Source organism: Truncatella angustata, assembly GCF_020726525.1.
Source record: "Truncatella angustata strain MPI-SDFR-AT-0073 chromosome Unknown BKA67scaffold_5, whole genome shotgun sequence".
Classification (NCBI taxonomy): Eukaryota; Fungi; Ascomycota; class Sordariomycetes; order Amphisphaeriales; family Sporocadaceae; genus Truncatella; species Truncatella angustata.
Window position 1 is genome coordinate 590898 of NW_025763385.1, and position 27561 is coordinate 618458.

General features: G+C 49.3%; 11 protein-coding genes across 11 annotated transcripts; 5 read left to right on the forward strand and 6 right to left on the reverse strand.

Moving 5' to 3' along the window:
- Positions 1 to 2380: 2380 nt before the first annotated feature.
- BKA67DRAFT_296824 (uncharacterized protein) lies at positions 2381 to 3037 on the reverse strand. Its single transcript, XM_046096047.1, has 2 exons — positions 2735 to 3037; positions 2381 to 2613 (listed from the first exon to the last, which is right to left on the reverse strand). Exons 1-2 carry the CDS (start codon positions 2876 to 2878, stop codon positions 2482 to 2484), a joined length of 276 nt encoding a protein of 91 aa, XP_045956940.1. The 5' UTR covers positions 2879 to 3037; the 3' UTR covers positions 2381 to 2481.
- Positions 3038 to 3122: 85 nt separating this feature from the next.
- BKA67DRAFT_536393 (uncharacterized protein) lies at positions 3123 to 5105 on the forward strand (the record flags this gene model as incomplete). Its single annotated transcript, XM_046100143.1, has 11 exons — positions 3123 to 3231; positions 3377 to 3451; positions 3570 to 3660; positions 3805 to 3863; positions 3925 to 4019; positions 4077 to 4157; positions 4382 to 4495; positions 4537 to 4633; positions 4680 to 4819; positions 4857 to 5042; positions 5079 to 5105. 11 exons carry the CDS (start codon positions 3123 to 3125, stop codon positions 5103 to 5105), a joined length of 1074 nt encoding a protein of 357 aa, XP_045956941.1.
- On the forward strand, positions 5009 to 5857 carry BKA67DRAFT_296831 (uncharacterized protein). Its single transcript, XM_046096048.1, has 3 exons — positions 5009 to 5027; positions 5079 to 5466; positions 5531 to 5857. The coding sequence occupies exons 2-3, from the start codon at positions 5207 to 5209 to the stop codon at positions 5688 to 5690; spliced, it is 420 nt and encodes a 139-aa protein (XP_045956942.1). The 5' UTR covers positions 5009 to 5027; positions 5079 to 5206; the 3' UTR covers positions 5691 to 5857.
- A 2378-nt stretch (positions 5858 to 8235) lies between these two features.
- BKA67DRAFT_518612 (pentafunctional AROM polypeptide) lies at positions 8236 to 10500 on the reverse strand (the record flags this gene model as incomplete). The annotated part of the gene is made up of 1 exon (XM_046098022.1): positions 8236 to 10500. One exon carries the CDS (start codon positions 10498 to 10500, stop codon positions 8236 to 8238), a length of 2265 nt encoding a protein of 754 aa, XP_045956943.1.
- A 4179-nt stretch (positions 10501 to 14679) lies between these two features.
- BKA67DRAFT_536395 (uncharacterized protein) lies at positions 14680 to 15957 on the reverse strand (the record flags this gene model as incomplete). The annotated part of the gene is made up of 1 exon (XM_046100144.1): positions 14680 to 15957. One exon carries the CDS (start codon positions 15955 to 15957, stop codon positions 14680 to 14682), a length of 1278 nt encoding a protein of 425 aa, XP_045956944.1.
- A 1626-nt stretch (positions 15958 to 17583) lies between these two features.
- Positions 17584 to 18189, forward strand: BKA67DRAFT_536396 (uncharacterized protein; the record flags this gene model as incomplete). The annotated part of the gene is made up of 1 exon (XM_046100145.1): positions 17584 to 18189. The coding sequence occupies one exon, from the start codon at positions 17584 to 17586 to the stop codon at positions 18187 to 18189; it is 606 nt and encodes a 201-aa protein (XP_045956945.1).
- Positions 18190 to 18825: 636 nt separating this feature from the next.
- BKA67DRAFT_659357 (RTA1 like protein-domain-containing protein) lies at positions 18826 to 19982 on the reverse strand (the record flags this gene model as incomplete). Its single annotated transcript, XM_046107427.1, has 3 exons — positions 18826 to 19238; positions 19294 to 19468; positions 19521 to 19982. 3 exons carry the CDS (start codon positions 19980 to 19982, stop codon positions 18826 to 18828), a joined length of 1050 nt encoding a protein of 349 aa, XP_045956946.1.
- A 2045-nt stretch (positions 19983 to 22027) lies between these two features.
- BKA67DRAFT_567187 (putative triacylglycerol lipase) lies at positions 22028 to 23300 on the forward strand. The gene is made up of 2 exons (XM_046102963.1): positions 22028 to 22423; positions 22483 to 23300. Exons 1-2 carry the CDS (start codon positions 22198 to 22200, stop codon positions 23229 to 23231), a joined length of 975 nt encoding a protein of 324 aa, XP_045956947.1. The 5' UTR covers positions 22028 to 22197; the 3' UTR covers positions 23232 to 23300.
- A 425-nt stretch (positions 23301 to 23725) lies between these two features.
- BKA67DRAFT_659359 (uncharacterized protein) lies at positions 23726 to 24208 on the reverse strand (the record flags this gene model as incomplete). The annotated part of the gene is made up of 1 exon (XM_046107428.1): positions 23726 to 24208. The coding sequence occupies one exon, from the start codon at positions 24206 to 24208 to the stop codon at positions 23726 to 23728; it is 483 nt and encodes a 160-aa protein (XP_045956948.1).
- Positions 24209 to 25022: 814 nt separating this feature from the next.
- BKA67DRAFT_536400 (uncharacterized protein) lies at positions 25023 to 25405 on the forward strand (the record flags this gene model as incomplete). The annotated part of the gene is made up of 2 exons (XM_046100146.1): positions 25023 to 25325; positions 25355 to 25405. The coding sequence occupies 2 exons, from the start codon at positions 25023 to 25025 to the stop codon at positions 25403 to 25405; spliced, it is 354 nt and encodes a 117-aa protein (XP_045956949.1).
- Positions 25406 to 25608: 203 nt separating this feature from the next.
- BKA67DRAFT_519809 (uncharacterized protein) lies at positions 25609 to 27087 on the reverse strand (the record flags this gene model as incomplete). Its single annotated transcript, XM_046098133.1, has 1 exon — positions 25609 to 27087. One exon carries the CDS (start codon positions 27085 to 27087, stop codon positions 25609 to 25611), a length of 1479 nt encoding a protein of 492 aa, XP_045956950.1.
- Positions 27088 to 27561: the final 474 nt, after the last annotated feature.

Consider the following 27561-nt stretch of genomic DNA (forward strand, 5'->3'; position numbering starts at 1 on the left):
GTCGGTTGCGATCAACTCAAGTGTAGGTATAGCTGCTCCAAGGTTAAAATCAACTCAATGGACTTCCGAGATACAAATAAGACGCAAAAGTCTAACAGAAGGGCCAGGTAAGGTTAACGAGGGTGTCCTAGCAGTATTTGTGGCCCCCTCTCACAGCTTGAAGACGACGGGCGACACCGTAATTGGGACGGGTGTGGAGGTGGCTAGTGAACGACTGGGGTTACCAGGGTCACTGAAGGCTTCTTGCGTCCTTTGACCTCTTCGGCTCAGATTACATACAGAGTGGAACCCTCAATGTCTGCTCGCGGGGGCCTCGAGATGGGGTAAGCAGCCTCTGGACATGCTGGTCCTGGTCCACATGGCCCAGCGAGAGTAACAGGGGCTCGGGGCATGGGTGCCAAGCGGTTGGCCGAGCTGGGGGACTGCAATAAGTTGCAAGAATCCTGGCAGACCTGATGAAATGGAGGATGGCATGCTGTGCAGCTTCGAACTAGGGTCTGGCAAAAGGGGCCGAATGCCGCTGTGGGCTCGGTGATGAGTTCCCCAAAGCCTCCAAATATGGGGATCTAACGCCTCCATCGCGCCTACGGCTTTAGTCTAATGCAAGGTATGAGCAGAATGCCCTGCCCGTTTTTTATTTTATTTGGGCTAATGAAGACGCTATGCCTGTTCGGCTCAGGGTGATGACTATTCTTAGGGCCGCATGAAAGTTTGTCGACTCGAGCACAACTTTGTCTGCTTTTTAGCACTTTGCGGCCGGCATATCATGGTTGACAAAACACGAGGTTCGTCTCAAGATCATATTATGGATCTCCATGGATGTCCTGCAAGGGTCCCGGCCTCGAACTACCGACCGTGACTTGCTTCTTTGTTGTCAATATCATGGTGACAGGCGAAACAAGCATTGCACCGCGGCCAGTTGACAATCAGGTTATTGCGGCGTGGGATTCCAATTGATGAAGTCATTGCGGTTTCTGGCATGTGCCCCTGGCATGGAGCTCTTGTCGGATAAGAGTCGAGACCGAAATGACAGTTGTAGACCAGCGAACTGGGAGGTGACTAGTTGCCGCATCTCTTAGCTTCCGTTTCTCAACTCAGCATTGAAAAGTGTGACCCCTTGCGCAGAGTGCCAAAGTGCTTAGCTATAGGCATATTAGTACACAGATATAGGTCCAGTGTATCAAAAACCCGGGTCCGAAACTGTCGACTCCCGTGCAAGGGGTGGGGCTTACCTTTAATACAAACACACTATATCTGATGTTTGACAAGTATCAAAAGGACAGGGCCGCCCTCGAGGATGAGAGCTGTCATTAAACAAGATCCTCGAAGAAATGCATTTGAGGCGCATGACCCATGACTCCTGTAGGTGACTAAACCCGGCAGATGGCGCTGCTGTGGAACGACCTGACATTTGGGCGCCTGTAAACGTGTATAGCTGTCATGTATGTAAGGGCCCTGCACATGGAGTGGCTATTAGACTTGTTCCATCGTTCTAAACCTTATAGCTAGGAAGTGGGGCAAATTTCGGAGCAGCGTGGACGGAAAGCAAGCAAGCATGAAGGCTGAAGAATCGGTCCAGAACAGCTGGGTAACAGAAAAGCAAGAAACTACAAGGCAGAAAACCAATGCATAATGACTAGAGCAAAGCTATATGAGCCTTGAATAGGCAATTAATCACAACTCGGCGGTTTCATCATAGGATCTTTACGAAAATGGGCCAATAGGGCTTAAGTACAGAAGGTGATAGCACTACTAAATAAAGTCGGTGAGGACAGCATCTTTCCGTGCGTGTCACACCTGAATCAAGAAATAAACTCGCGTACTACCACTATTGTCTGCTTGGGCTTTTCCTGAACGCCTTTCACCAACCACGTAGTTACAAGTTCAGGGCGGTCCGGGCTATGTTAGCGGCGTTTCGTCACTGGTTTTTGGAAGACCACAGATTCCGCTTTAGTAGTAATTAGAGAAAATATAGCTTTCACAGCATCCACAGATTGGCATCCGACATGACTACCTATCGACAGTTGGACATTCGGTCTGTGCTCTTAAGATCGGAGATCCCGCCGGTAGAGCCATGCCATAGTAGCATGCCGAGACGAGCCGGGACAGGTACCGGAGAGGCACGTTATGTGGCGTACTCTCGCGCTCTTCAGAGGGTAGAATCAGGACGTGGCTTGCATGGTGAAGCTGGGGGTCATGTTGTCTCTTGGAGCCTGTCCGTCCGGAGCTTAGAAGGATTATCTTATGGCTTTGTGTCATGCGGCTCGTAAGCATTGCCATTTCTGATCACTTTGAGTTCAAGCCCGATCATCTATTCGATTCAGCTAGACTAGAGGCATCATCCTTTCCCACACACTCCCAGCCCAAATTTGACAGGCTTACAGTGCCGGACAAGTATGAAATTGTGTGCTCCACATTACTAGTCTACCCGAGGTACAATGGCCCTGGACTAAGAACTATATTCATTTCCTTTGTAACCGATCATGTCCCAATGTCAACGAAGTGAAACTGCGCGAGAAAACTTGTTCGAAGACACAGCTGAGTGGAGCAGGGACCGCACGACTTTGCGTTCAGCGGGCACCCGAAAAGGAACCCGCTCAAATGTCTTCTAACCTTGTGACGTTGGAGGCATTGGTGACTAGTCTATTTCAAGTGCGAGGGCCGACTTGCAGCTGGTCTGCTTGTGCGATCGTCATTCTTCGCTTGAGAAAAACCTGGGGTAAAATTATCCTACCGAGCTTGAACGGAACTTTTCATGCGGAAACCGCACGTTGCCATTTGTCTTGTCGAAGCGAGACGTAAGCCTCGTCAACATGGATGTATAGATAGGCCCGAAGGACATGAAGAATAACGAGGTGACCAGAAATACCGAGTGCATGTCATTTGCCAATGCAGTTCAACGGTGCTCGAAAGAAGCGTCGTGTACATCGTCTTGTAGAAAACACCATGTGGGACAAGGCTTGTCGCACCCAATGACCAACGTTATTGGCCTGAAGGGGTGCGGTTGATCTTACTGCCTCCTTATTAGCGGTCTAGGACGGTCCGAACGTGGGCGGACTGCCTGGTAATTGTTCTCGCGTCGTAAGTGGCCGAGTCAAGGCTCAAGATGATTGATCACACTCATGATTCGCAACCCAATCTGTCGTATCGCAGATGCTATCGTCGATGAGTCGCAGGTGGTCGGTCAATCATTGCCTTCAGGCTCCGCTAAAGAGGGTGTAGACAGTGGAAGTAAGTTCTGGACAGCTCCGGTGGATCTCTATAATACTCGCCCAGTACGGGTTACAACTGTTGTGCGAATAGATGTATGGTACCTTGTGATGGGACGAGGCTGTCACCGCTACTATTGTTGTGACTCTTGATTGTGGTTGTGAAGACGAACCATTCCCATTCGCGAAGGTGCAGCTACACATACGAAGAGCGTCTATGAAGCACCCCGGACGCATCTATTGTAGGTGCTGCTAGTTTCCTGCTAGACTAGAAGGTCCTTCTGTAGCGCGGTATGGTACCATTCTGGAGACACTTGTATTTCGTGTTGGACTGTGCAGTGGTGGGAACTATCTCCACAGGTTCGGTCTCGGTCTTCCCCCTCACTGAAAGCCATCACTGCTCAAGATCTTTACTCGGCGCTAAAAAGAAGAAAGAAAAATACCGCTCAACGTACAGCTTGGGTGCGCGAAGAATGACCAAATTCTACTTGATGGCATATTGAAAGCTGCACGTGCATGGATATGCGTTTCCATTGCGTATTCAGCATTTAGTCAGGCGTCAAGACGCATGAGATCTTCTTGCTTGTTCGAACAGTGTGACACCAAAGCAACGGCTTGTTGGTGGAGACTTCGCTTATGCATCCGAGTTCAGATGTATGCATGGGCTCACTCTTCAACGCTGGACTACGGAGGAGTTGACTGAATATAGTACTAGTGTATAAGTTCGGGGGCGCTTTTTTGGAATGGTCACATTCCGTTCGACCGGGGATCTTTGCAACTGCTTTCTACGTTGCTTATGAGAACACGGAAGTAAGTAGAAAGCCAAGTCTTGCATGCATCGATACACACTTTGCACCGATTTAAAAGGCTGTGGCAAACTTTCTGGGAACAGCGTCGATCACCAAAGTGGAAGCGCCTGGAGGTTCTGAGCCTCCCAAGAGCGGTTGTGTACGTGAATGCGACCCCGAAGAGCGATATACAGACCAGTTACACAAGCTAAGTAGGCCGTATATGAGCGGTGAAATGTAGACCGCAGTATATGCTATCTCCTACACACTTGAGAGAATGACAGCTACCAATACGTAGATGGGGTTCAAAGTCTCTGAGTTCACGCATCACTTTATCAAATCCCATGCCCGTGAAACAAGAAGCATAAGCTCATGTCGATCCAGTCCGGACTCGTGTGCGGAACCGCGGGAAGCCAATCTTGGGAAGATCGGTGCCGTGCCGCTTGCTGTTTCACCAAGAAATCAGACATCATAAAGCCTGACTGCGTTTGGCTTCACGTGGGTAGATACGGATGGATGGTGGGAAAAAGAATCTGTAGGTACACGTCTCGGAACCAATCTGGCCTCATTATCGAAGTCCGTCGTATTCGGAAGATGCTGGACTGCCAGCGACAACCGGAGCAGGGCTTGTTCAAGGTAAGCTTCCTCTGAACAGCTTGAATCATATTCCTTGCAAAAGTAGGTTCTCAATATGTACATAGTACTGGATCCCGTGTAACGCTCGAGATATCTGTCGAGGTAGCAAGTTTGATTGCAGCCCAGCCTGCCAGCATGCCGGCAGCGTCGAGCACTGTGCCAAGCCTGCAGGGCTATTCTACCCCTGTGAGCTTACGTCGCTCTTGTCGCTCACGAAACACAGGTAATCTTGCATACGAAAAGAAAACCGTCCCGTCTTGGTTCCTTCAGCTGCCGATCTAGAACCCTGATCTGCGCGGATGCTTCTAGAGCACGAATTCCTTCAGCCTCCGTTAAGGTTGGCTTCTCATGGTGTGGGGAAGCGGGGATACTGTCGGACACCGCTTGGCTACAAGTAATTATTGGTACTGTAAGCAGGCACAGAAGCCGCTCTGAACTGTTCCAGAAACCGTTGCATCAGCCTTCGAACTGATCGTTCTTCTGTAAGAAAAAAGTATGAGGAGAAGGTATTGATATGTGTGACATTCCTGGAATTGTCGTTCTGATGATCCATGCAGCCGTCGCGCCCGTCTTATGAAGTTGCAAGCGGACAAGCTTTGGTTGGATGCTATCAGATCACATCACCATTATTCAACAGTGAGATTCGTTCAGGATGCCAGTCTTTGGGCTCCGAACCCACTCCGGAGCAATACATCAGAGTGCAAACTCCGTTGTTGTGATATGCTTAAATCGCGTCGCGTGTCTATTAATGCAGGTGCGAACTTCTATAACCTGCAATGCAAATATGGGGAAGCAGAGCCCCTTGCAGCTAGTGTCTGCACTCCATACTGCAGGTGTGTCTTCTCCAATTAACTAAGTCAGCATTTAGTAGATCATGTGGCTGATGCTCGTGCCTAGATACAACGAACTTGTTCCCCCATTATGCCGCAGCACAAACCGGGGAGGAATGAAGTTCGGTACAGAAAACCGTCGACCCGGCAGATGTTCTCCAACTCTTGCCTCCAACACCTGTCCTCGAATTCTATTCGTGCGCCTGCCAGAGTGTACTGGGGTCTAAAGGTGTCCTTCTGTTACATGCAGCATAGAATAGCACTCGTTTCGGTCAATGTGACAACCTCAGAAAGTGACATTCCGGAAATAATGGCTTAGGGCAACCGTTCTTCATGGTGCTTCGCATGCCGAGTTCTCATACTGAGTCGACTCCTGACGGTGATGTCGATCAGTTGTGTCGTCGGAGACTTTGGCTGATCGCGCTCGCATACGCTCGCTCCGATTCCAAGTTTGACGAGAATTAGCCAAGCCCGAACAGTCTTCGGCCGACCTCTGTTCTGATCCCATTAGGCAGTGGCGTACTCCGAATATGACTTATAGGAGGATTTTACTTCAATAGTATGATCAACTATGTAGTTGACAAAACATATCAAGACAGTCGTTACCGCATTACCTGCTTCCGTGTGCAACACCACTCAATGTCTTACATCAGACATTGTTTTCGTCACCCCCCATGCAGTGGTTGCTCTACACATTACCAGAACCAAGTAACACCTCCACTACCCGCGACTCTGTGTCTGATCATGTACAATACGGCCAGACCATTGTCGCTGCCGGCACAAAGGCATTACGCGGCTGCGTACCTTGACTTACCAAAATATGTCTTAAATATGGGCGGGTACCGGGCTGACAACTCAACACCATGTTATCCGTCGCGAGAACCCCTGGATCAGCCTCATAAGACCAGGCTTGGTGCCTACGCTCTCTGCGGCTGTGACGTAGGCGTCCATGTGGACGTGGTACATGGCCGGGGATTCGACTACGAAAGCGTCGCTTTGCCCGAGACCGCGCAACGCATGGACGGGAACACATCCGGAGCTTTGATCTGCGTTACTGCGAACACTTAGAGTTGTCCCCGTCCAATTTCGGAGCAGCTATCTCCGTGCACTTCGAGTATCAGAGCAATACATTCGACGCGCCCAACGTGATGCACCGGTTCACTTGATGAGCTTTCACAACTCTCGCAAGATGTTGCGCTCCTTATCTCATGGTCTCTTGTTGCATCATTGTTCATAGCAAAGCAAAAAGTGCCGTTTGCCGACGTAACCGTACTGCCCTATCAGGAGGGTATTTTCTGCATGACATGCAGCAGTGACGGCACTGGGCAGTAAGACAACGACACAGAACGTAATATGAGCATCTTTCAACGAAGAGGATACCAAGTTCGTTTCGTGGTGCTTGTCTCCGAGCCGATGGTGAACTCTAATTACACCATACGCTGTTCTATCGACCAACCAGACGAAACTTGCCACTCCTCTTATTCACCACACAGCAGGTATCTGAACCAAGCAGAATGGCGATCATCGTTGCAACTTCAGATCTTGCAGTACCTACCCTTAACCCATAGCTTGCTTAATCATTTGCCAAAAGAAATCTTTGCGGCTTCGCCTCACATGCCGCATCGATCATGACATCAGCTGTCTCCAGGCTCAAAAACGACGAGGGCATGAAATATGGTGAGATTATGTTCCCTTCTCTGAACAACGCAACATAGGCGTGTTTCTGTATTCCCTTCTGTCTCAGACTGCAGATCTGTTGAAAGGATCAACGAATGCTCTATATGGACACATGTGATTGCCACCACGAGGTAAACAGATGATGTACTCTTCTGCCAACAGACGAAACGTCGCACAAGGAGATGGTTCAATGACTAAATCTAGAGGAGTACGAAACCCCAGGTTTGTCACTTATTTTGTTTTTGCGTCAGCTTTTACTAGGCAATTCAGACTCGTTGTCCAAGCTGACCATAATGGTGTTCATTAGTTTGTCTACAATACAGTACCAAGTGCATGTCATGCCCTTCTTCTGCCAAGTCCTTGCACACGGGCGTGGAATTTGCCCATCTTCACTGGCTGATTAAGTCGATAGAAGGATGAAAGGGGATGGGCATATATTGAAGAAGATGCCCATTACAAAGTGATACATCTCAACTATGTACATGGGATGGTTCCAAGCCCCAGAGAAGCCAACCAGTCAAATCACACCTCCACATCCCCACATCACTCCAAGTTAATGTGACAAACGAAACCTAACTACGCGGAAGATGATCGCTCAAAGCGCGTGATACACACTGCCGACCAAGCCGATCTTTGTTATCAGTATCGACCAGCCAGAATCCTTTAACGCCAGCCAATGTCTGAACTCCTTGTTTTCAACATCCTTGCTCCCTATGCAAATGATTCCACATCCATATTTCCTCGATAGATCGCTGGGAACCCAAGCATGCAGGGAAATAACAGGCCTTTATGATGATGTACGCATGTCAAAGCAATGCTCACCCCATGGTTATACCTCAAACCACTAAACCGTGAACTGGCTGCATAGCAAGCTCCGATGGAGGAAGTGTTAGATAAGAACAGCAGACATAGGACAGTCATGTTGCCCGTGGCGTCTGGGATCTCTCCACCAACACAGCCAAGCCAACCCACGTGCTTCCGACACCGGGAAACAAGACGAAATCTACCGTCACAACTCTTGTCAGACAACGACGGTGCATGATGCGCCCTCTGGCTCTTCGCAATTATTGATTCTGCCAATAGGAAGCAAACCCCTTAAAAAATACCCCGTCCACTAGCCAGGCGAACAAAGCTATACGGCACATTCTGGCCGACCAGTTGCCGTAAAGTTTCAACGGTCGTGAATGCTGCAACATCCGCAACCCCGTATGCGGCGAAACCACTCTGTTCGGCAATGATGCCTGGGTCACCTTTTCGTGGTCCATCTGCAAGATCGAGGAACACTTTTCGCGTATTCGTTGACGTTGGACTCCTCGTGCCGCCGAATACACGGAGAAGCATACCAACGATGTTGCTCTTCTCGGGACCAAGTGCAGATACAATAACGAAGGGGCTCGCATCGTCTCCAACCATGCGGGCTCTTTGCAGGCTCTCCAGGCTGTTAAAGGGCTCAATGGTCATTCCCCGAGAGAGAGCCACTGGCGTTTTAAAGCCAACAGTGTATACTTTGTCTACTTGGAGAGCTTTCAAAGCGAAAATGACTGAAGCTGCGTCATCTGAGCTTGATGCCACTACGAGTGCTGTGCGTCCCAAGTACGCCGAGGGTGCCAGGTCGCGGGTCAATGTGCCGAGTATTCCACGCCAAGTCGCATTATCAAACACCAGAGATGAGTTAGGAGGGAGACCAGCGTAAGAATACTGCATACTTCTATGACTGTAATCTCCATTCCTAGAAGGGCTCGATGGAATTGAAGCTGGGGCTGATTCAGGGGTAGCATTCGAGCTTGACCGTACCACGATTGTGTCAATCATACCGATGAGTCGAGCTGCTTCCGTAAGGATAGGCCCAGCTCCGTTTCTAAGCCGCGAGAAAACAGTGCTGTTGTGCATCAAGCTAGAGTAAGATACGGGTGGGCTCAAGTAGGCACCACCAAAAGCCTTTTGGTTACACCAGGCTTCGACGCATGATGGACCTCGCGCCTGCCTTTCCACGGCGGCAAACTGGTGTGGAAGGCCAAGTTCGTTGAAACATTTTTCGTAAAACGGTGCTTGTGGCGTAGCAACCCGGGACGATGGACTGGTGATACCATATATGTTCTTTTTTGGCAATTGACCCAATAGTGACAAGGCAGCATTAATCTCTGCAGCACTCATCTGTCCTGGGGCTGCAATGATAGGCAGCAATGGGTGAGTAATCGGTGTAAAAACCTTGTTCAAAGTTCGAGAGAACTGGCCGGTCTCGCCCATATTGATCAAGGAGAGGGGAGGGGCGTCAGGATACTCTGCCCGAATTTTGGATCGGAAGTACTCAAGCTCAAAGTTTTCATTGTGTTCGTTGATGAATGCGATCATCTTCACAATGTCGGCATATTTGCGCGACTCGAGGAAAATAGACTGTGCTTGAACCGAGGGCCACTTGAACGTGAATGAAAAGTCGTGGAAGGCCGACATGATGCGGCTACTACCCCTTTGTTCCCAAAGCCTCCTGCGAACATCTTCTGGTAGCCAGATTTCAACATCGATGTACTCGACACCCCACTGTATTGCGCGGTACAGATACTCGTATTGTATTTCAGGATTGTCCATTGGGAACCGACCATTTTCTTTCGTACATCGAGTGGTGAAAATCAGTGGTAGCTCAGTTCTCTGCCGCAGTAACATGAGTTGTTCGCCGATGTAGCTGAGACTAGGCATTGGTGCGAATGTCCCATCACTGAGAGGCTCCTTCAGAAGATCGACACGTAGCTCCACAGCATCAGCACCAACAGTAAGGATGTCAATATTTGGTAGCGCAGCGTGTACGTCTGGGAAGGTCGTTGAAATAAAGTACGTCCTCGCCTTTGCCATCAACGCTTCATGGTGGTTGATTTGACCGAGGACGAAAGACGTAAATCGTGAAAGATCGCGACGAAAGAAAGGGGACTCGGTGTAGATGAATTCGTAATCACAGTCGGCCGACAACTGCAAGTCTGGCGGCATGCCTAGGCCGACACAGTGAGCGTTGATGGCGACCATGAGGCTCTTTGCGCGAATCGAGATATCCTCTTTAGCCTTTTCCGCCGCTATTCCAACCACAACATCCCTGTCCGCCGAAGATACATTCTGAAATCCATCGGCCAGTCGGTACGACTTTCCCAGCACATCAGCGAACACTGACACGATCTTTTCCTGGCCTTGACCATACACGATGACGACAATCCGTGTGTCGCCTTTCTTCGGACCACTGCCGAACTTGACCCCATTAGTGGCCGGGGATATTGAGCGTCGGTCAACGTCCATTTCCATCCCGATCAGCCCATTCACACTAAGTGGTCGCATCGGCGTCGGCCTTGCATCAAGATGCTGGACCGCAGTCGTCATCTTCCCGTTCCCGTTGGACGTGGCGCTTCTATTAACGCTGAAAGAGCGAGAAAACCTCTGTCCCTACTGTGGTGCTGCCAAGAGTTGTAAGCAAATCAGCGAGAGGTAAGTGTCAGCTTGACGCATAAATCAATCCCCAAGCAGCATGCAAAAAAAATATGTCAAAAGGATGAAGGCACTGCTAAGGCATGACAGAGCTGCCAAACACCAGAAGGGGGATAGGAACCCAGTAGCAAGAGGCACCGGTCAGTCAGGCTCTTAAGGATCGCGGCAGCACCTGGTAAGACAGACCGGTGATCGAGGTGATGGCAGACCTTGGGAGTATGCTGGGATCTAAGTGCGAGTTGTGAGATAGCTCATTGGTGGTGTTTAAGCTTGATTATAGCGCTGTGTCTGGTAGGATCGTGGGGGCCCGTATTTGCTCGGAGAATATACTTTGAGATGAAGCCTTCCCTAAACCACAGAGGGGAGCTCTTCGCTCTAAAGCGAACAGATTGTGGTTGCACCTTGATGAGGCCGTGAGATGGTACGGCTAATGCTATCGCGCTAGACTAGCTGTGGGCGAATGAGATAAGGCGGAAGAATATTGTTTCTTGGCCCCAGTCGCTTGCGACTCGTTTCTGTTAGACGTGCTATAATTCTTCCAGCCACCAAATGACAGAGAATTCTCCAGGCCGGACCTCGGCGGAAACAGATCGAGGTGACCAGGTTGACGGATGAGCCTCACGCGCTGCGAGCCAAGAGTCGATAAATGGAGGGATAGGAGGTCTGGTGTCACGGTAGCTGTATGTAACCACTGGCCAGTGAGCTCGCAGGACGGGATTTGTGCTGATGCTTTCCCCCGAAGATAAGAGGTGCCGTGCAAGATGGCCGGGTCAGAGGACGAACAATCTTCAGAGCGGGCGGGAGGTGGAATCGGTCTGTATGAGTATCCAGAGTGGACCGGCAAAAGATACGACTACGGTGCTTGAATTCATTTCAGAAAATCGGCAAAATAGCCCCAGCATGGACGGAAATGAAACCAATAGCTGGATGTGTGAGAACGCGGGTTCAATGGAATCGTGGCCGTGGGGAATGTACCCACAAACGACCTGCCAAGCCTTCAAAGCCAAAGAATTTCCCCGATTTCCAGTTGCAATAGCCACTAGTTTGCATGCTGAGCAGGGTTGAGCGACTGGGGCCCCGGTGCTCCATTCACTGTCGGTCTCTCTTGGTCATGGTCCTGGTCCTGGACCTGGACCTGGGTGAATAAGCAGGACATGTCTTCCATTCTTTTCCTTGCTCGGATTTCCCGCCGGGGGCGAACATGGTTTTGACGTTACAAGAAGCAGTCATATCGAAACAATATCCCGGCTACATATATCGTAGCTTCAACGATAATGTGCATGAACCTCAATCGTCCTTTTCGATGTACGTTACATGTTTTATGGGGCAAGCGTGTGCGCCTCGGGTAGCGGTAGGGGGCAAATGGGGGATTTGAGAGATATTAAGCCAATGTTTCCAACTATAATATAGCACGCACGTCAATAACAAGTGAAGCCAACCAGGTATCTGCATCGTATCATCCGCCCGACTGAAACGGGTATACTCTTTTGTTATCCATCCTGTGAAGTCTCGCGATACAGTACACCAAAGGCTTTGTCATCGCTTGCGTACCCCGCCAAAACTAATGTGTCTCATTATTCCGAGCTCGATGGCAGATCTTCACGGCATCGTAACTTATAGCTATCGAGCCTTGGTGCTTAATTGGTTCGAGGTCGCTATAGAAGGGGCCGCGACTGCATTCATGAATCACAAATCCCGTCCATAACAGACCCACGGGGTGATGAGCGGGCAACGGAAATAGCAGTGCTCTCTGAACATGTTTGGAGAAGACGCCCAAGCTGGATGCAGTGAGGGGCTCCAAAGTCCCATACTGTAGTTCAGAAGGGATGCGGGGGAGCTGGGGCCCCTGGCTTTTCGCTGTTTCGTAGTGCAATTCGTGAGTCGTGAGGTTTTACCGGAGGCTCCCCATTACTGGATCTTCTGTAGCACAGATTCTCCACGAATCACAGCTGACCGCTCCCGACTGCTAGTTTATGCCTACGGCGACCTTCCCGAACACCCTCGCCCGTCTTGGCTATGCAAGTCAAGCGGCGCTGCTTGATCCTTTAGAGCAGTGGATGCAGAAACTTTTCCATATCATTCGTGTTCAAGTGACAGTTGAGAGATAAGCATTGGGTGCATACGCAAAGCGCGAAGGCAACGACTTCCCGCAGATCACGCCAAGCAAGCATCATGCGCTGTGATATTTGTTCTGGGCCAGATCTGAAGTCCTTGGCTAGCCAGATTGTGCTAATCATCTGCACATACTCTTGCGGCTGAAATAAGAGGCAATTCTCAGATTCTGCAGCCTCTTGCTTCGCGAAGATGGCAGATGAGAGAAAAAAACAAGTGTCGATATTTTCCCGTTGGAGTCTGCTGAGAAGTCCTCCAGTAACCCATATACGTCGGTTTACACATGTTAGTCTAGTTCCATTTCTCCGAACACTCCACTTCTAACGACGGTCGAAATCTGTATGAGGCGGCACGACTTACTGGTTGGGTGTTTGGTTCATGCCCAGGTGGATGCGGGTTGTACGTTCCGTACGCTTGGCGACGATGTCCTGGCCAGTCATAAGAGTATGAGTCGTCCCTATCCCTGCTTTTCGATGTCGCGATGAAGCGAGTTCATGTCGCCGTTGCCAACTCGAACAGTCAATGGAACATTAGTCAACAATTGTTTTGTGATGCTTGGCGGCTGACGTCTGTGAGAACCAGATCAATTCCGCGCATGTCACACCATATCCAGGCCTCGGCCGTCAAGCCAAGTGTTTCTGCGCAGCATGGACTCATCATTAAGTTTAAAGTGCTTTCATAAAAAAAAGGTGCCGTTCATAATCAGACAGAGCCAAGAAATGTATCATTACAAAACCACGTGGAGTTGAGCATAGTTTCCGTCAACTTGCGAACTCACAACGTAGGCTAGGTCTGCCTCGATGTCTGCAGTAAGGAGTCCATAACTAATATGCCCACACGCTCCAAGTTCGTAGATTCATTGTACCATTATGTATTGCCGACAGGCGTATGTAGAAATACATGTTTGCATGTATGGGGACTAGCGAAATCAAAATATAATATAATGATGGAGCTCGGATCCGTGTTTTGGGTTGGCACATGAACAAACACCAGCAACCCTGCCCATTTGCCAACCACCTATCCGAGTCCAAGTATGTTTCAATGGATTCGCCAAGTTGTTCATGAATCCTTCGCGTATTCTTACATACAAAATATTTGGTAAGGTACTTAGCACCTCCACGTTGTCGACCCAGCCTCCACCACCAAGATATTCCTAAGCATTACCTGCAAATTCCGGGCTGTCTTAGTGATCATGGGACTCAAGAGGCACCAATGAGGTCGGCAGATGGCGTCCATATGACTCTTGAAGCCCTTTATTCACCGCGATCCGAAGGATTGCGTCTCATAAATATATTTACCGGATGGGATCCAGCTGGTGTGCCTCTCTCCATTTATATTTGCCAAGGTCATGGTAAACTTTCCGCGATCTCATAAATGCAGTGATACTGGCGTGTCTAGTTTGTGGAAACCAGGAGGCTTGCGTCATTCGAGGCGAAATAGCGGTCAGGAAGTCATCACGGAGAGGCCAGCAGAAATTATAGAACCTTTCGATCTTAACTCCAATGCGAGTCTTGCTGTAACTATACAGAATTCTTTCAATTTTCTCAGAGTTGGGTGATACGCATGAGAGCGACCACTTGTTAAGTAGTGTAACCGGCCTCATGCAACTCAATCACATGTGGTCTCAGTTCAGAATAGTGCCTAAGTTTGCGGGTGTTGTCCTCCGCGTACAGCAATACGAAAATAGCAGCGGCTTCTGATGGCTTCCATTCCTTCCTATTGAGGATATATCAACAAGCCTTTGACAAGAACTCATGGCCTATGTCGGAATTGAGATTTACACTTCTAATGTGTTGTGTTTTATATCTACCTATGTCCAAATACGACAAAGAAAATGATCCGTTGTCGCTTCTGGATTCGCAATTTTATAAAAACATCATATACCCAGAGCCCATCGTTTGACACTCGACCTCAGAGAATTGTGGAACAGTGCTCCGTCAATAAACCAAACGAATTCCACCATCAAATGCTTGTGTCCTCGAAACAGCGACAGGATCGAGCATGTGTTTGTTGGGTGGTAGAAGGCTTGTCCTCCGATCCGATATCTTCCAAAAGCTGTTCGAAAGCTATTCTTAACGCCCGCAGGCCATCGTGAACTTTGGTGACCGCAGATATCCGCTTCTTTTGGTATTTTTCAAAAGATGGTTCTCGTTGTGCGGCTTCGAAGTCCTCGACCTCTTTCTCCGAAGGGTCTACCTCGTCTTCACAACCCCCGACGATGAGTCTACCCTTGTAACTTTCAAGCTCCTCCTTTAAGTTTTGAAGTTCCTCATTCAAATTCTTCTCAATCTTGCTGTTCTCGTCTTGCAGAGCCTTAATTTGAGCTTGAAGTGTATCTACTGGCTTGTTATTGCCTTTCTCATCATTTGGATGCTTGGTGCTCGGTGTATCCGCTTGTAGTTTTAGTTGATTAACTTGCCTTTCAAGAGTGTCAGTTTGTCTGCCCTTACCCTTGAGTGCGGCTTTCTCTCTGCGCAAATTCTCGATGTCGAGTTGATGTTCATGGATTTCTGGAGAAAGTTGTTTGTTACTATCATTGACCGATGCGCCGTCATTAGTATCAGACTTCAGCAATTGGCCTAACTGGTCTTCGTAGTCTTTAATCATGGTATTCTTCGCCTTAATAATCTTGATATAATCGTCTTCACTTCGAGTAGCTATGTTTTCGAGCCGCGCAATCTCGCCCTTTAAGTTCTGGCTCTTTGCTCTTGCCTCCCCAATGTCTGTTTCAAGCAAAAGTTTCATGAAGTCAATCTCGTCTTCCTTCTTTTTTGGGTCGTACTGTGTGCTTGCGGCCTCCTCAAGCTTGTTTAGCTCGTCCACTAACACAGTACTGTCACCGCATGCTGTTGAAGCTGTTATGTAGCAAGCACTGGACTCGACATGGTCGCGTGCAACACGCAGTATAGTATCCTCCAGCTCCACTACGAGACGGTTGAACCATGCGATAGGTACTTGGTCCTTGCCTTCGAGATCAATCTTGGCACCCTCTAGCCAACCGCTGCATTTGATCTGAACTTCTTCCATTCTGTTCTTCTCTTCCTCAGTCGGCTCGCGACCAATCATTTCTGAAAAGCTCTCAAATTGTTCATCGATGCGTTCCATCACTGTGGCCGCTCGTTGCCCACTTGGATCCATTGCGGGCCTAGATATCTCTCTACCGTAGTACTCCTTCACGACTTGATTATCGGCAGGATCAAAACCCAGCTCGGGCTTGGCGAACTCAGCGTCCATAGCCATGATGGGATGAGTTTATATGTAGTTCAGGTTAGGAGGGTTTCAGGTTACCTCAGTTTTTGTATCAGTTACCGACGTTCCTGTTTGCAAAGATAAAATTGCCCCTTAAGAACGCCGCAGAAAATTGGCGAGCTAGTATTCTATCACCCCGAGTCTTTCAAGCTGCCCGGTACTTTTATAGTGAATAGCTACGTGTAAGAGCATAGGATCAAAAGAGAGCATACAAAGCACTGAACTAGTCTTGCACATTGCTCCGTACGAAACAAAGGAAACAAACCAGATCTGCAAGCGGAACAACGCCATGCATAGTGCCGAATCATCCACAATTGACCAGCGGATAAACAGCAAAGTCATTTTTCAACCTGTTGTGCATACACAGTAGTCGCGTTCCTGTGCCGGCCATAAAAGTTGTAATATGTTGGTTAACTATGAAAGTGTCCGAAAATTACCTATATCTTACAAGGCGTAATTCATTCTGGTCTCATGTAGTAGAGAAATGTTATAATAAATCTAAGTCTGCCTATATGATATGCGTATGTAACCATGTCCCATGGCATGTGCTTGAGCAGACAATGGCGGTCTCGACGACTACAATTGCGCTTTGTGAAATTGTTGTGTCGGTAAGAAGACATCAAGTAGATTGTTTGCATCACTAGTGATGATCCTTGATGATTTATACAAAGATGGCGAACGAAGATGGTGCTTAAGAATTGTGCTAAGATCTTCAGGCTTCCTTACATTTTGTGCTTACCTGACTCAGTGCTAGCTACTTATACAAACCTTCGAAAGATGACTGTGACATGTTTGAAGAAAATATTTATTTATTCTCAATACACGCGCTACAACTTATGAAAGCCTTGGTGGGATGCATGCTTATATTGACGGGAATAACCCTGGTCGGAACAAGGAAGGAAAAATCCTGGTTGGAGAAAATATAACTACAGCAATATTCGGAAGAACGCGTACAATCACAGAATGTCTCGGGGATGCACTAGCATGCCGCCAGAAATCCAAGTGTTGTTTGCACATTCGATCAAGTTCGTCTTGGTTCGGATGCCAATGTCTTTTGGGGCGACGAAACATCTAGGTTATCGAAGCACAAGGGGCTTCTGAGCCAACAAGATTCAGCACCGATTAGACCCAGAACCCGTGCATGCACTGATTTCAGAAACTGAGTGTTATTCTCTACATGTATATGTAACCTCTAAAGAGATGCGATGTGTCCAATTCTTGACATTGAGTGCATTGCCAGCTCAGCTCGGAGGTTATCCTCTGGGTCCTCATAGGGATAGATGGAACAATCGCCGCCAGGCTGGCTGCTTTCTTCTTAGCCATGGGCACGCCCCCGCAACGTACAGTAGGACCACCGTGCCTCTGCAACATTGCTTTTCGCTCGCAGGATGCCCTGCGAAAGCGCGTCGCGACAAGTATTTTGGCTACACAAACTTCTTCCAATTGTTTCAAGACTTACTGGCATATGGCCAGCTATCTGTTTCTAGTCTGTATCTCAGACGTAGTTGGTAGCCAGGACGCCTTACACACGTTACGACTATGCCGCCATTGGGATGCTGGGGCCCGAGCGGCGGCCATGGTGTGCCCATTCGCGAACCCCACGCAACATTTCAATCCATGTTCCAGTGGGGGTTTGCCAGCCTCAACGGACTCGTCTTCCTCCTCTGGAAAGTGGCCTTCGGCGCCAAGGATGGGGATCTTCTTAGCTTCATGAGTGACAACTTCCTGCTCAATTTCGGCAATCTGAACAGGCGGCGATGGTGGACGTACCTTACCAGTGCTTTCAGCCACCAGTCTTTCAACCACTTGCTCCCCAACCTGCTGGCGTTCAACAACTACGTCCCGCTCGCACTTCGCTTTGGAATGCAGCCTCTCGAGCTAGTACTACTGTCTTTTGGCTCCGCGATCGCAGGTTCCGCTGCATGTATCACGCACTGGAGAAAGGAAAACATTTATTTTACATCGTGCCTGGGAGCTAGTGGGGTTGTCTGGGGACTGGGGATGACGGTCACAATGTTAGGGCCACAAACCATGATTGTTTGTTGGCCATTCCCGAGAAAGATACAGCTGTGGATGTTTACATTGTGCTGCTTCTCGTACGACTTCTTCAGCCTTGGCGTGAAACGCTCGCGGATTGGACATGCGGCTCACCTTGGTGGCATGGCGTTTGGTGCGGCGTTCTGTTTGGTCAGAAGGCAGATCGAGAGGACCCGGGCACACTGATAATCCACAGGATATTGTTTAATTGCATCGTTACAGGTCGTTTGCGAAATCCTGGGAACCAACCGCCGCAGCCAGTGGTGGTGTCACTCGGTACAGGTGTCATGTAGTTATTTAACATGTCCTGCAGACGCAGCCAGTCGCAATTATCGACCGTGTTGCCAAGCATTAGTTTACCTAGTTCAAGCATTACTGTGTATGTGATCAATCTTCGGAAGGGGGTGGTGCTGTGTTGCTTTATGACCAGGAGAAAATCCCAGAGAAGGGTTCTGTCAACGAAGGATTCCCAATGGATGCTATATTGGATATATCAATCAACGTTTCTACACTTGTAACATATCACGATCACAATCTACATGGGTTCAGTTTCACAGACATAGGTGTGGTCTTTCTGTGATGCGATTTATGTTTATGGTATTTAATGAGAGACGAATAAATCCAAGCAGAACAATGCCTGTTGTAACCTCAAAACCTGATCCAGAACTGTGTATAAGCAAACTGTAAACCGCAATCTTGCCCGCACACCTTTCCGACCTCCATATTTACCTGAACGCCATGCAGAAGAACAAATTAAGCTTGTGATGTTTGCTTCCGGATAACCTCTCGTTGAGTAGAGATACTGCCCAATCGCAGAACACTTTACCACAATTGCTCACTATCGACCATATTTCGTCGCGCGGGTGGCGGCGGTATATTCGACTTCCTGGGTGAATACTTCGGCGACGTCTTCGGAGTATTGGCGGCACTTGACTTGAGGCTGACGCGGTTGCGGTTTTGACCAAGGAAATTACGCTCAAGCTGGATAGGCGCAGGTCGATTGATCGACTTTTGCGACGTTCGTTGCGCATAAGCTGCATTGTCAGGCTGGGAAGCACCTAGCACCCTACCCGGAAATAATGCCAACAGTAGTGCAATAGTGACGAGCATCAACGCTCCATCCAGGACGAGAAACAACACTTCGTCTTGTGCAAGAGTTGATGCTAGTCCTTCGGCAACAGCTATCATCCGGTATGCTGTTCGAGCGATGAGGAGTATTGCGGCAATACTCAAGCCTGAGAAACCACTGATCAGTTTGATGCTTTACTCATTATTAACCAGACGACTTACCAATAATAAACGACTTGAAGCGAGGTGTTTTATATACCATGATACTATCACGGTCCCAACCCCCCTTCCTTTGGCGTACTGCCAAGGCAAAGCGTACTCCTAATATTGTAAAGATGAATAGGCTGGATATATGAATTGCTAAGCCAGCGACAAGCAGACGTATTCCAATGTCATTCTAATAATGTTTAGCTATGACAAGGACAACAAGAGAGTGTTGCGCTTCTTACTGAGGTTTTGGTGTCGGCCAACATGGAAAGAACGCTACCAATTGTCTGGAGTACTATACACACTGCAGAAAATGCGTAGAAGACGATATTGTGCCAGGCTGGCCTCCAGGCCCGATAGCGATCACCATATGCCGCCACGATAGGTGGCATCAGTCGAAACACAGCGAGCGAGATAAATATTGGAGCTAGTAAAGTGCCAAGTTGAAATAGAATAAAATCTGCTTTGTTGTTTTTGTTGCTTCGAGCAAGTAACCGACCGACATAGCCGATGATTTCGAGTGAAAGACCAGTGGTGATCGTTACGGCGAATATCAAGCTTTGATACCGAAAGCCCAAGAACAGCGCGATGGGAATTAAGATAGCGAAGAAGGCCAGTAGAACTACATTGCCGGCCAGCGAAGGTTCATACTGGAGGAAGCCATATGAACAGCTGTTCCTGTCGCAATCTCCTGAACTGGCCATTGTTGTTCAGCGTTTTACATGAGCAGTGGAAGATACAACTCTTGGGAGCAGAGGAGTGAAGCTTTTTCGAGGACGGGTGTGGCCAGATAATGAAGTATTTCACGAGAAGACGGCGACTGGCCCGACAATACTAATGGCAGAGCGCCATTTGCTTGTAATAATGGGAGATTTCCCGAAAGACACGCATGCGCACCGGTCCGAGTCATCATCACCCGATTCACAGTGAAAGTCCTCGTATCTGAGTGGTTGGATTTGGGGGCGAATGACCCTTGTAACGTGCATATGCAGTGTTACTTGTTGGTTGCTGTCTTCCTTCCTCCCATCTTGGACGGCAATGATCACTTCAGAGAGGACATGAACAAACCTTGGGTATGCTCTAAGGTCTGTGGATGAATCAGGCAGTGTAACACAACCATGGGTAACGGTCAAGCTTTGCGAGTCTGTGGACCTACCATAACCGTCGATAGTAGAAGTGCACTTTTGACCATGGGTCTTGTCTGGCTAAGGGACGGTTGGGCACTCCAATAGCCTTTGGGCCCTTACCAGCGAACGTCCCAGCAGTTTGGATCAACCGAAAACCCCTGGTCACACCCACCAACCAAATTGCTTTGACATATGACCCTGTATATTACTGCGGCTATTGCCATTGTCTGGTTGGCTGACAGTGACTTACTGCATCATGCGCAAAACATAGACGCGAACTCGATTTATTGCTCAGTGGCCTGATTGCGGAAGAAGGTATCATCAAGATCCCACCATCAATCGTCGGGGCATATTCGAACATCTTGCAAGCCCCCCATTTGACCAACTATTGACTCAAGAAGTCGAGCCTTGTCTTCGTGTAGCGCATTTGTTGGGTTAAAGTGGTCTACTGCTAGGTAAGCACTCGCTCGTCAAAATTCACATGGTCTTGCATCATCCATGCCATATTATGTAGTGCGGTAGGGTAAAGTAGTCGAGCAGGCATTCAGGTCATTGTCAACTGCCGAATTTGATCTGATGTCGCCTTATCAAAGCGGATTCGGGGTGGAGAACAGTTGACAAAATCCTGGGATAGTTTGTGCTGCCGCGCTTAATCCTACGGTTGAAGCAGCATCAAGTTCTTATGCAGTTGGCTCTGTTACCGCAGCCAGCGCTTGTTCTGATGCCGCAGTGTGGTGGCCATAGCCCGACTGATGCCCTTGAGAGGGTTTACTAACACGTGTTAACTACAAGGTCAGACTTAGGATGGAATCGATGGTCGTCTGGTTCAGGCAGTGAGACTGTAACCGTGGTACAATAGAATCTGGGTGATGGAGCAATGTTGGAGTAAGAATGCGGCCCCGGATGCGACCAGCCACCAAAAGCTTGACGTAGCATGCTATGGCAGTGCATACTTTAGGTTAGTGGTCTCAAGTCGGCCTACCCTCCTACTTGGTATATAAGGGTAAAAATGGTACCGTGCAGCATGTACCACGCCACTCAGAGTCTCCATACCACCACCAAAATTGCACGGGATTGAGAGACAACTGATCGCGGCTTTCATTTGACTTCTAATTAATGATTCTCAGTACTTAGTATGCCCTCCTTTGGCATCAATGACAGCTTGACAACGAGCTGGCATGATATCAACAATTCACGTGGAAATTCATCGGGTACAGCAGCCCAGGCTTCGTTTACGTAGTAACGAAGCTGTGGTACTTGCCCCACATGCCCTTTTTTGGGCCTGCTACCATAGTACTTCGGCGGGCGGGTTGCAATACCCGGTGATCCGCCTGGAATGGCCCCATATGCCAACGGTGCGCAGTGGGAATTTAGCGAAGGTTCAGCCTGTCAACAGTAAACACAACTTATGGATGCATCAAATCTGTTTGATCTTGTTCGTAGGAAGGATAGTAGAGGAAGAAGAAGAAGAAGAAAAAGAAGAATAACGATAATAGCATATTCTTTCGACGGCGAGGCCTTGCCTGTTGTTTCGGTTGCATTTACTTTGCTCTGCTATACTACTTGAACGAGTGACACAAGTGCCATCTGAGTTCCATTGCTAGTCAATGACGTCAAAGGAACTTGTATTACTTCGCGACGCGCTTGATTTTCTTCAAAAATGCATCCTCGAGGAGACCACCCAATTATCACATGCACCAACAGCAGGCATGGCCATGAAGCAACCATAGATCACCTAAAGGCCATGTACTCCAACAAACACAACCACCACCCATAATCTAAGACCAGTTTGATGGTAACAATGGTCGTCATCAAACATGTTCCGCGCCACTATCGCATTCATCCCAATCCTTTTCAGTTGCGCATTCGTGAGCTGCAAACCTCGGGCTATAGATGCCACCCCTGTGGTGCTCTTGGCAAAGTAAAGTACTACTCTAGTACTTCCGATGCCGACCCAAGAGTGAAAGAGCTGGGTCGACGAATCAAGGATGACTATGCGAGGATCCGCGAGCAATACGGTCAGAATTCTATGATACCCTTGGAACTAATGCATGGATCGAACTAACCAAACTCACAGCAACCCCCAAACTCCCCATAGTTCTTGCACACGGCTTGCTTGGATTTTCAGAACTCAAATTAGCAGGCAGTCTGGTGCCGCCCGTTCACTACTGGCGGGGAATAGCTGAGGCTCTCAGGGCGAATGGCGTAGAAGTGATCACCGCTGCCGTGCCACCCTCCGGTACTATTGAGCAACGGGCTCAAAAGCTTGGCGAGTATATCGCGCAGGAAGCCAATGGCAAGAGCGTCAATATCATTGCACACAGTATGGGTGGCTTAGATTCTAGGTACATGATCTCTCACCTACAACCCAAGAACGTGGACGTTCAATCTCTTGTCACGGTCGCCACACCTCACCATGGGAGTGCCTTTGCCGACTTTGTGTTCAATGAGATAGGAAACGAGAGGCTCCCTACGCTCTACAAATTCTTTGGCAGCCTCGGCATCGAGACCGGTGCCTTCTCACAGCTGACCAAGAAATACATGACCCAAGAATTCAATCCCAAGACTCCAGACGATCCATCTGTGCGATATTTCTCCTACGGGGCCATGATGAGTCGACCTGTACTGCTGAGCCCATTTCGCACGACTTGGCAGATCATGCAGAACGCAGAAGGGGCAAACGATGGACTCGTGAGCGTTGAATCCGCCAAATGGGGCGAATATAAAGGGACGCTTGTCCAAGTGAGTCACTTGGACCTCATCAACTGGACAAACAGATTGAGATGGTATATGAGGAAGATTTGGTTTGGCAAAGACCCTAAGTAAGCACTGATCTTCCCATTCAAACGTAAGGCTAATTAACCTGCTCAAGTTTCAACGCGGTTGCTTTCTATCTCGACATTGCCGATATGCTTGCGAAAGAAGGACTGTAGTCCTTTGAAGTGCTAGTATGCCAGTATTATGTCGATGGGAAGGAACTGCACCTTGTTTTCCATGAGGATGAGACGCAACAGGGCCCGGTCACCTAAGCACAACATTATTGGCCCCAGCTGCAGCTATCATCGTAGCTATTCTACGCTTTATAGTCTTTGCTAGTTATATGGTACGTTACAGAGATTTCTTTATATCAGAAAATCTCGAAGCCCTTTAGTGGAAGGATTGGCGTTACAGATGACGCCCGTGCATATAAATCATATCTCAACGACGTTAGGTGCATTTGTGTGGCTAAGATATCCCTACCCTGCAAGGTATACGATAATAGGACTCCCTCTATGGAGCTTGCGCGATTATCAGTCTTTGGCAAGCAATCTTGATGTCCATCAAAATCCACTCGACCATTCTCTCATGCTAGTAATCATATCCTTATCAGGCTCGGCGGCCTTGCCCTCGTATTTGTTGATCATAGCTTCCAGACCTTCCTTCATCGTCTCCATTCTCTCCTCCAGCATTTCACCCTTCTCATCGGACTGGCGAAGTTTCTTCTTGAGACCCCTGATTTCATACTTGAGAAGAATACTTTCGTCCGTCAGAGTTTCGTTTCTGGCAACCAGAAAATCGACAGTGTCGGAGGCTTCGGCGAAGCGGTCCTTAACGCGCTCCAGCTCCCAGCCAGCTGCCCGGGCATCAGTAGCTTTCTCCTGTAGAGCCTTTTGCTCTTTTTCTTGTAGTTGAAGCTTGATCTTCATCTTCTCGAACTCAAGAGAGAGGTGGCTTGACTTGGCGATCTCTTCCTGTAGTAGGGAAGATAATTGCACAAGTCTGGACTCAAGCTCAGTGGCTGGCTCCTGACTGTTTGAGGCCATAGCTACGCAGGTACTAGTGACATGTCAGTATGGTTTATGAATGGACCTCATCTTTAATATCTAGTGGACGATCACTGAAGCACCTACTAATTCAAGGTCCACTTACTGCGTCAAAAGAAATCGAACAATGCAGATAGCAGTGGAGTTATCCACAAAGTGTGCAAATATTCTCTGCTGCATCGGAGATATTTTTATATTTCTTATCATGAGCGCTCGTCATCTATTCTGAATGCGAAAACTATCACATCACGTCCTGTCCCATATTTCAAACGATCACCATCACTTCAACAACACTCAGGTTTTGACCACGAGGGGGGGGGAAGGCCTAGGCTCTTCTGGAACGGCAGTATTTGCAAGCCGGGTACGTGATTCCCGAAATATTCCTGCTGAATTTTCCATCCCATACTCCATTAGATGATGTGCGGTTACTCGTTCATCAAATGATCACACTATTTCACTCGTCAAAGCCTGGAAACAAAGCTTTCTGAAAGTCGAGCACGCACCTCATTACACACAACAGATCTACCACAAATTCACAGGTGCCGCTATTTTACGAAGCATGAGCACGAAGTGGTATATCATCGTAATTCAAACTTACCTTGATGAACAGAAGTACGATAAATGGTCACAACCATCGTGTTGCCACGTAAGTTTTGAGCTTGAGTGAAGAGGAAGAGACACCGCATACTCCCCACAGCTCACACACAATATTGGGGTTCAAGAAAAAAAGAAAGGAGAAGAAAAGGAAGAAGGGAGGAAAAGTGTCAACAAGGTCAAGGAGACATAAACGAGGCGGATTTGGAATCTGAGAAAAATGGTGGCCGAGATGCAACCTCCTCTGGACATGAACACGAAACCTGTGTTGAGATTATTTCGACTTCGGATTTACAGCCTTTGGTGGAAGACACCAAGGCGACCAAGGCCAAAAGAACCGCCCTTTCGATTGACCGACTCGGAGGATCTCACCGGTGCTGCTCAGCAACTTGTCAATGCTGCTGTAGACCACGGCCTTGAGAAGTTCCGAAACTCCAACATTATGGATCTGATGCGCCGGATCGCCAATCAGGAGGTTGTCATTCAGGACCGCTGCGATACCCGATTACAGCAGATACTGAAGGTGAGATGTTGCGATGTATGTGTTTCTAGTACGATACCAGTGCATCATACCGGGAAACACTGCTGGTTCAACATAATTAGCAGTAGTTTCCTTGTAGGTACAAAAGAAGTCAAAATAAAAAGGACTCAAAATGGTTCCCTCTTAGAAATTCTGATATATTTTCTAGAGATCCTGTCATTCGACATCGTGAAATGACTTGCTCCATTAAACCAGGTTTGTCAAACTACATGCCACAAATAGTACAGTCAGTGTATTTTGTAACTATGAACAACCGCCCCGGACCTCAGTGTACGTTTATACCATTGGTGCCGCTCGCCTCCGTCAAGCTGCCAATATCATTCGCCCTCTCCTTGAATCCATGTAGCGCATTGCCGCCATTTGCGAGACCATTTGCCATGTCTCCCTCGTTCTTAGCCTCCAGGCAAACGAGCATATCAAACAGCTCCACTGCGTCGCGGTTCTGCTTCTCGACATCGAACTCGTTCGTGAACCGGCTCATCTCCGCGAAGAAGCCCTTCATCCTCTGCGGGCTCTCGTGCATGCCGTCCTCGGCATACGCATAGGCCCTGCCGAACTTCCTCGCCAGGTCGACGACCCTCTGGCTCCGCTCGCGGCGCACGACGTCGTAGGCCCTGAGGGCGCACCCGACGTGCCGCGGGCCGCGCAGGCGCGCGAAGAGTGCAACTAGCACGGCCGCGTCCTCGAGGGCCTGCGCCGCCCCGTTGCCCGCGAACGGCAGCGAGGCGTGCGCCGCGTCGCCCACCATGGCGACGTTGCCGCGCGCGTACCACGGCGCGTGGTCGTGGTCGGCTGGTTTCCACGAGGCGCTCGTGTCCCTCGCGATCATCCTGATGATCTTCTGCGCCTCCTCGGTATAATCCGCATAGTTCTCTGGATCCAGGCGCTTCTGCTCGCCTCCGGCCTCGCGGTCGCCCGTCGCCGGTGCTGCGGCCGCGGAGGGCGCCGTGACCAGATCTGGATTCGACGCACCGCGGACGGCGACGCCGGCGCTTAGCCGTGTTCCCTTGTTCAGCGGGATGATGTTCACGTGGCCCCGGGGCCCGAGCAGGATGGGCACGCCGTGGCCGCACCATTTCTCGTCGATGCAGCGCCTCGCCTCGTCCATGGGCACCATGGTCCGGTACACGACCCAGTTGTCATGGTTCTTCGGGCCCGTGGCCGGGTGATCCTCGCCAAGGAGGTAGCTGCGCGTCGGACTGTGTACCCCATCGGCACCAAGTAATACATCCGCCTCCGCGGTTGTGCCGTCTTGAAAGCCGATCTTGATCTTGCCGTTCCCATGCTCCCGCCCTTCGCCCTCAGTGCTGATAGAGGCCAGCTTTTTTCCAAATACCACCGTCTCCTTCGGCAAAAGTTCCCAAAACCCGTCCAACAGATCACTCCGCGCGATACTCATCCGGCCCTTCGCCCTACCCAGCTCGGCAACGCGCATGCCCTTACTCTCGCCCTGGGCCAGGATAACCTCCGTCGCCATCTCGGTGTCCTTGTCCCTGGCCATGACGAGGGCCTTGTCAAAGTAGGCAGCCCTCAGCTCCGGGCCGATGAGTGCCATGGCCTTGATGGCGTTAAGGTGCAAGGCGAGACCCGCGCCGACGTCCCGGTACTCGGGGACGGACTCGTAGACGCGGACCGTGACGTGCGGCAGCTTGATCAGGCCCACGGCCAGGGCGAGGCCGGCTATGCCGCCGCCCGCGATGGCGACGCTGATCTGCTTCTCTGGAGCTGGTGCGAGGTCTCCCATATCTCTGGACGTGTTGGATTGTGGTTATTCTAAGCCGGATAGATGGTGATGGAGAGGGAGTGCGTGTGAACCAGCGTTTCTCCTATGGCTGAACTCAAATATGATAATGAAGATGGGAATATTAAATGTTAATGGAGAACGAATAATGACATCTTAGTTTTTGGTCGTGGCTTCTCAGTGCCAGCCCCAGCTGTACCGTCATGACGAGGGCCGCTCCGGACCCCCGTGGTGCATTTCGGAGGCTTGTATCATGGCGGCCGCTAATGCGCGTTGGCGCGTGATAATCGTACCATATGCATAGTATATGAGATCTTGCATGCATGGGATTTGCAGGTCATGGCGACATAAACATATTGACGGTTGAGAGTTTCGGTGCTTGTAGCAATCGGCTGATATACCAAAAATGTTCGTGCATCTTCCCCATCGCGCACCAATTAACCATATACACTAGCTACTATGCAGGACAGTTTGGGC

Bases quoted from the DNA above. Each gene is read 5' to 3' on its own strand.
- BKA67DRAFT_296831 (XM_046096048.1), top strand. From the start codon at position 5,207: ATGAAGTTGCAAGCGGACAAGCTTTGGTTGGATGCTATCAGATCACAT. The intron at 5,467-5,530 runs GTGTGTCTTCTC...GCTCGTGCCTAG, and splicing joins GTCTGCACTCCATACTGCAG to ATACAACGAACTTGTTCCCC.
- BKA67DRAFT_296824 (XM_046096047.1), bottom strand. From the start codon at position 2,878: ATGCACTCGGTATTTCTGGTCACCTCGTTATTCTTCATGTCCTTCGGG. The intron at 2,614-2,734 runs GTAGGATAATTT...CAACGTCACAAG, and splicing joins AAAAGTTCCGTTCAAGCTCG to GTTAGAAGACATTTGAGCGG.
- BKA67DRAFT_567187 (XM_046102963.1), top strand. From the start codon at position 22,198: ATGGTAACAATGGTCGTCATCAAACATGTTCCGCGCCACTATCGCATT. The intron at 22,424-22,482 runs GTCAGAATTCTA...CCAAACTCACAG, and splicing joins GAGGATCCGCGAGCAATACG to CAACCCCCAAACTCCCCATA.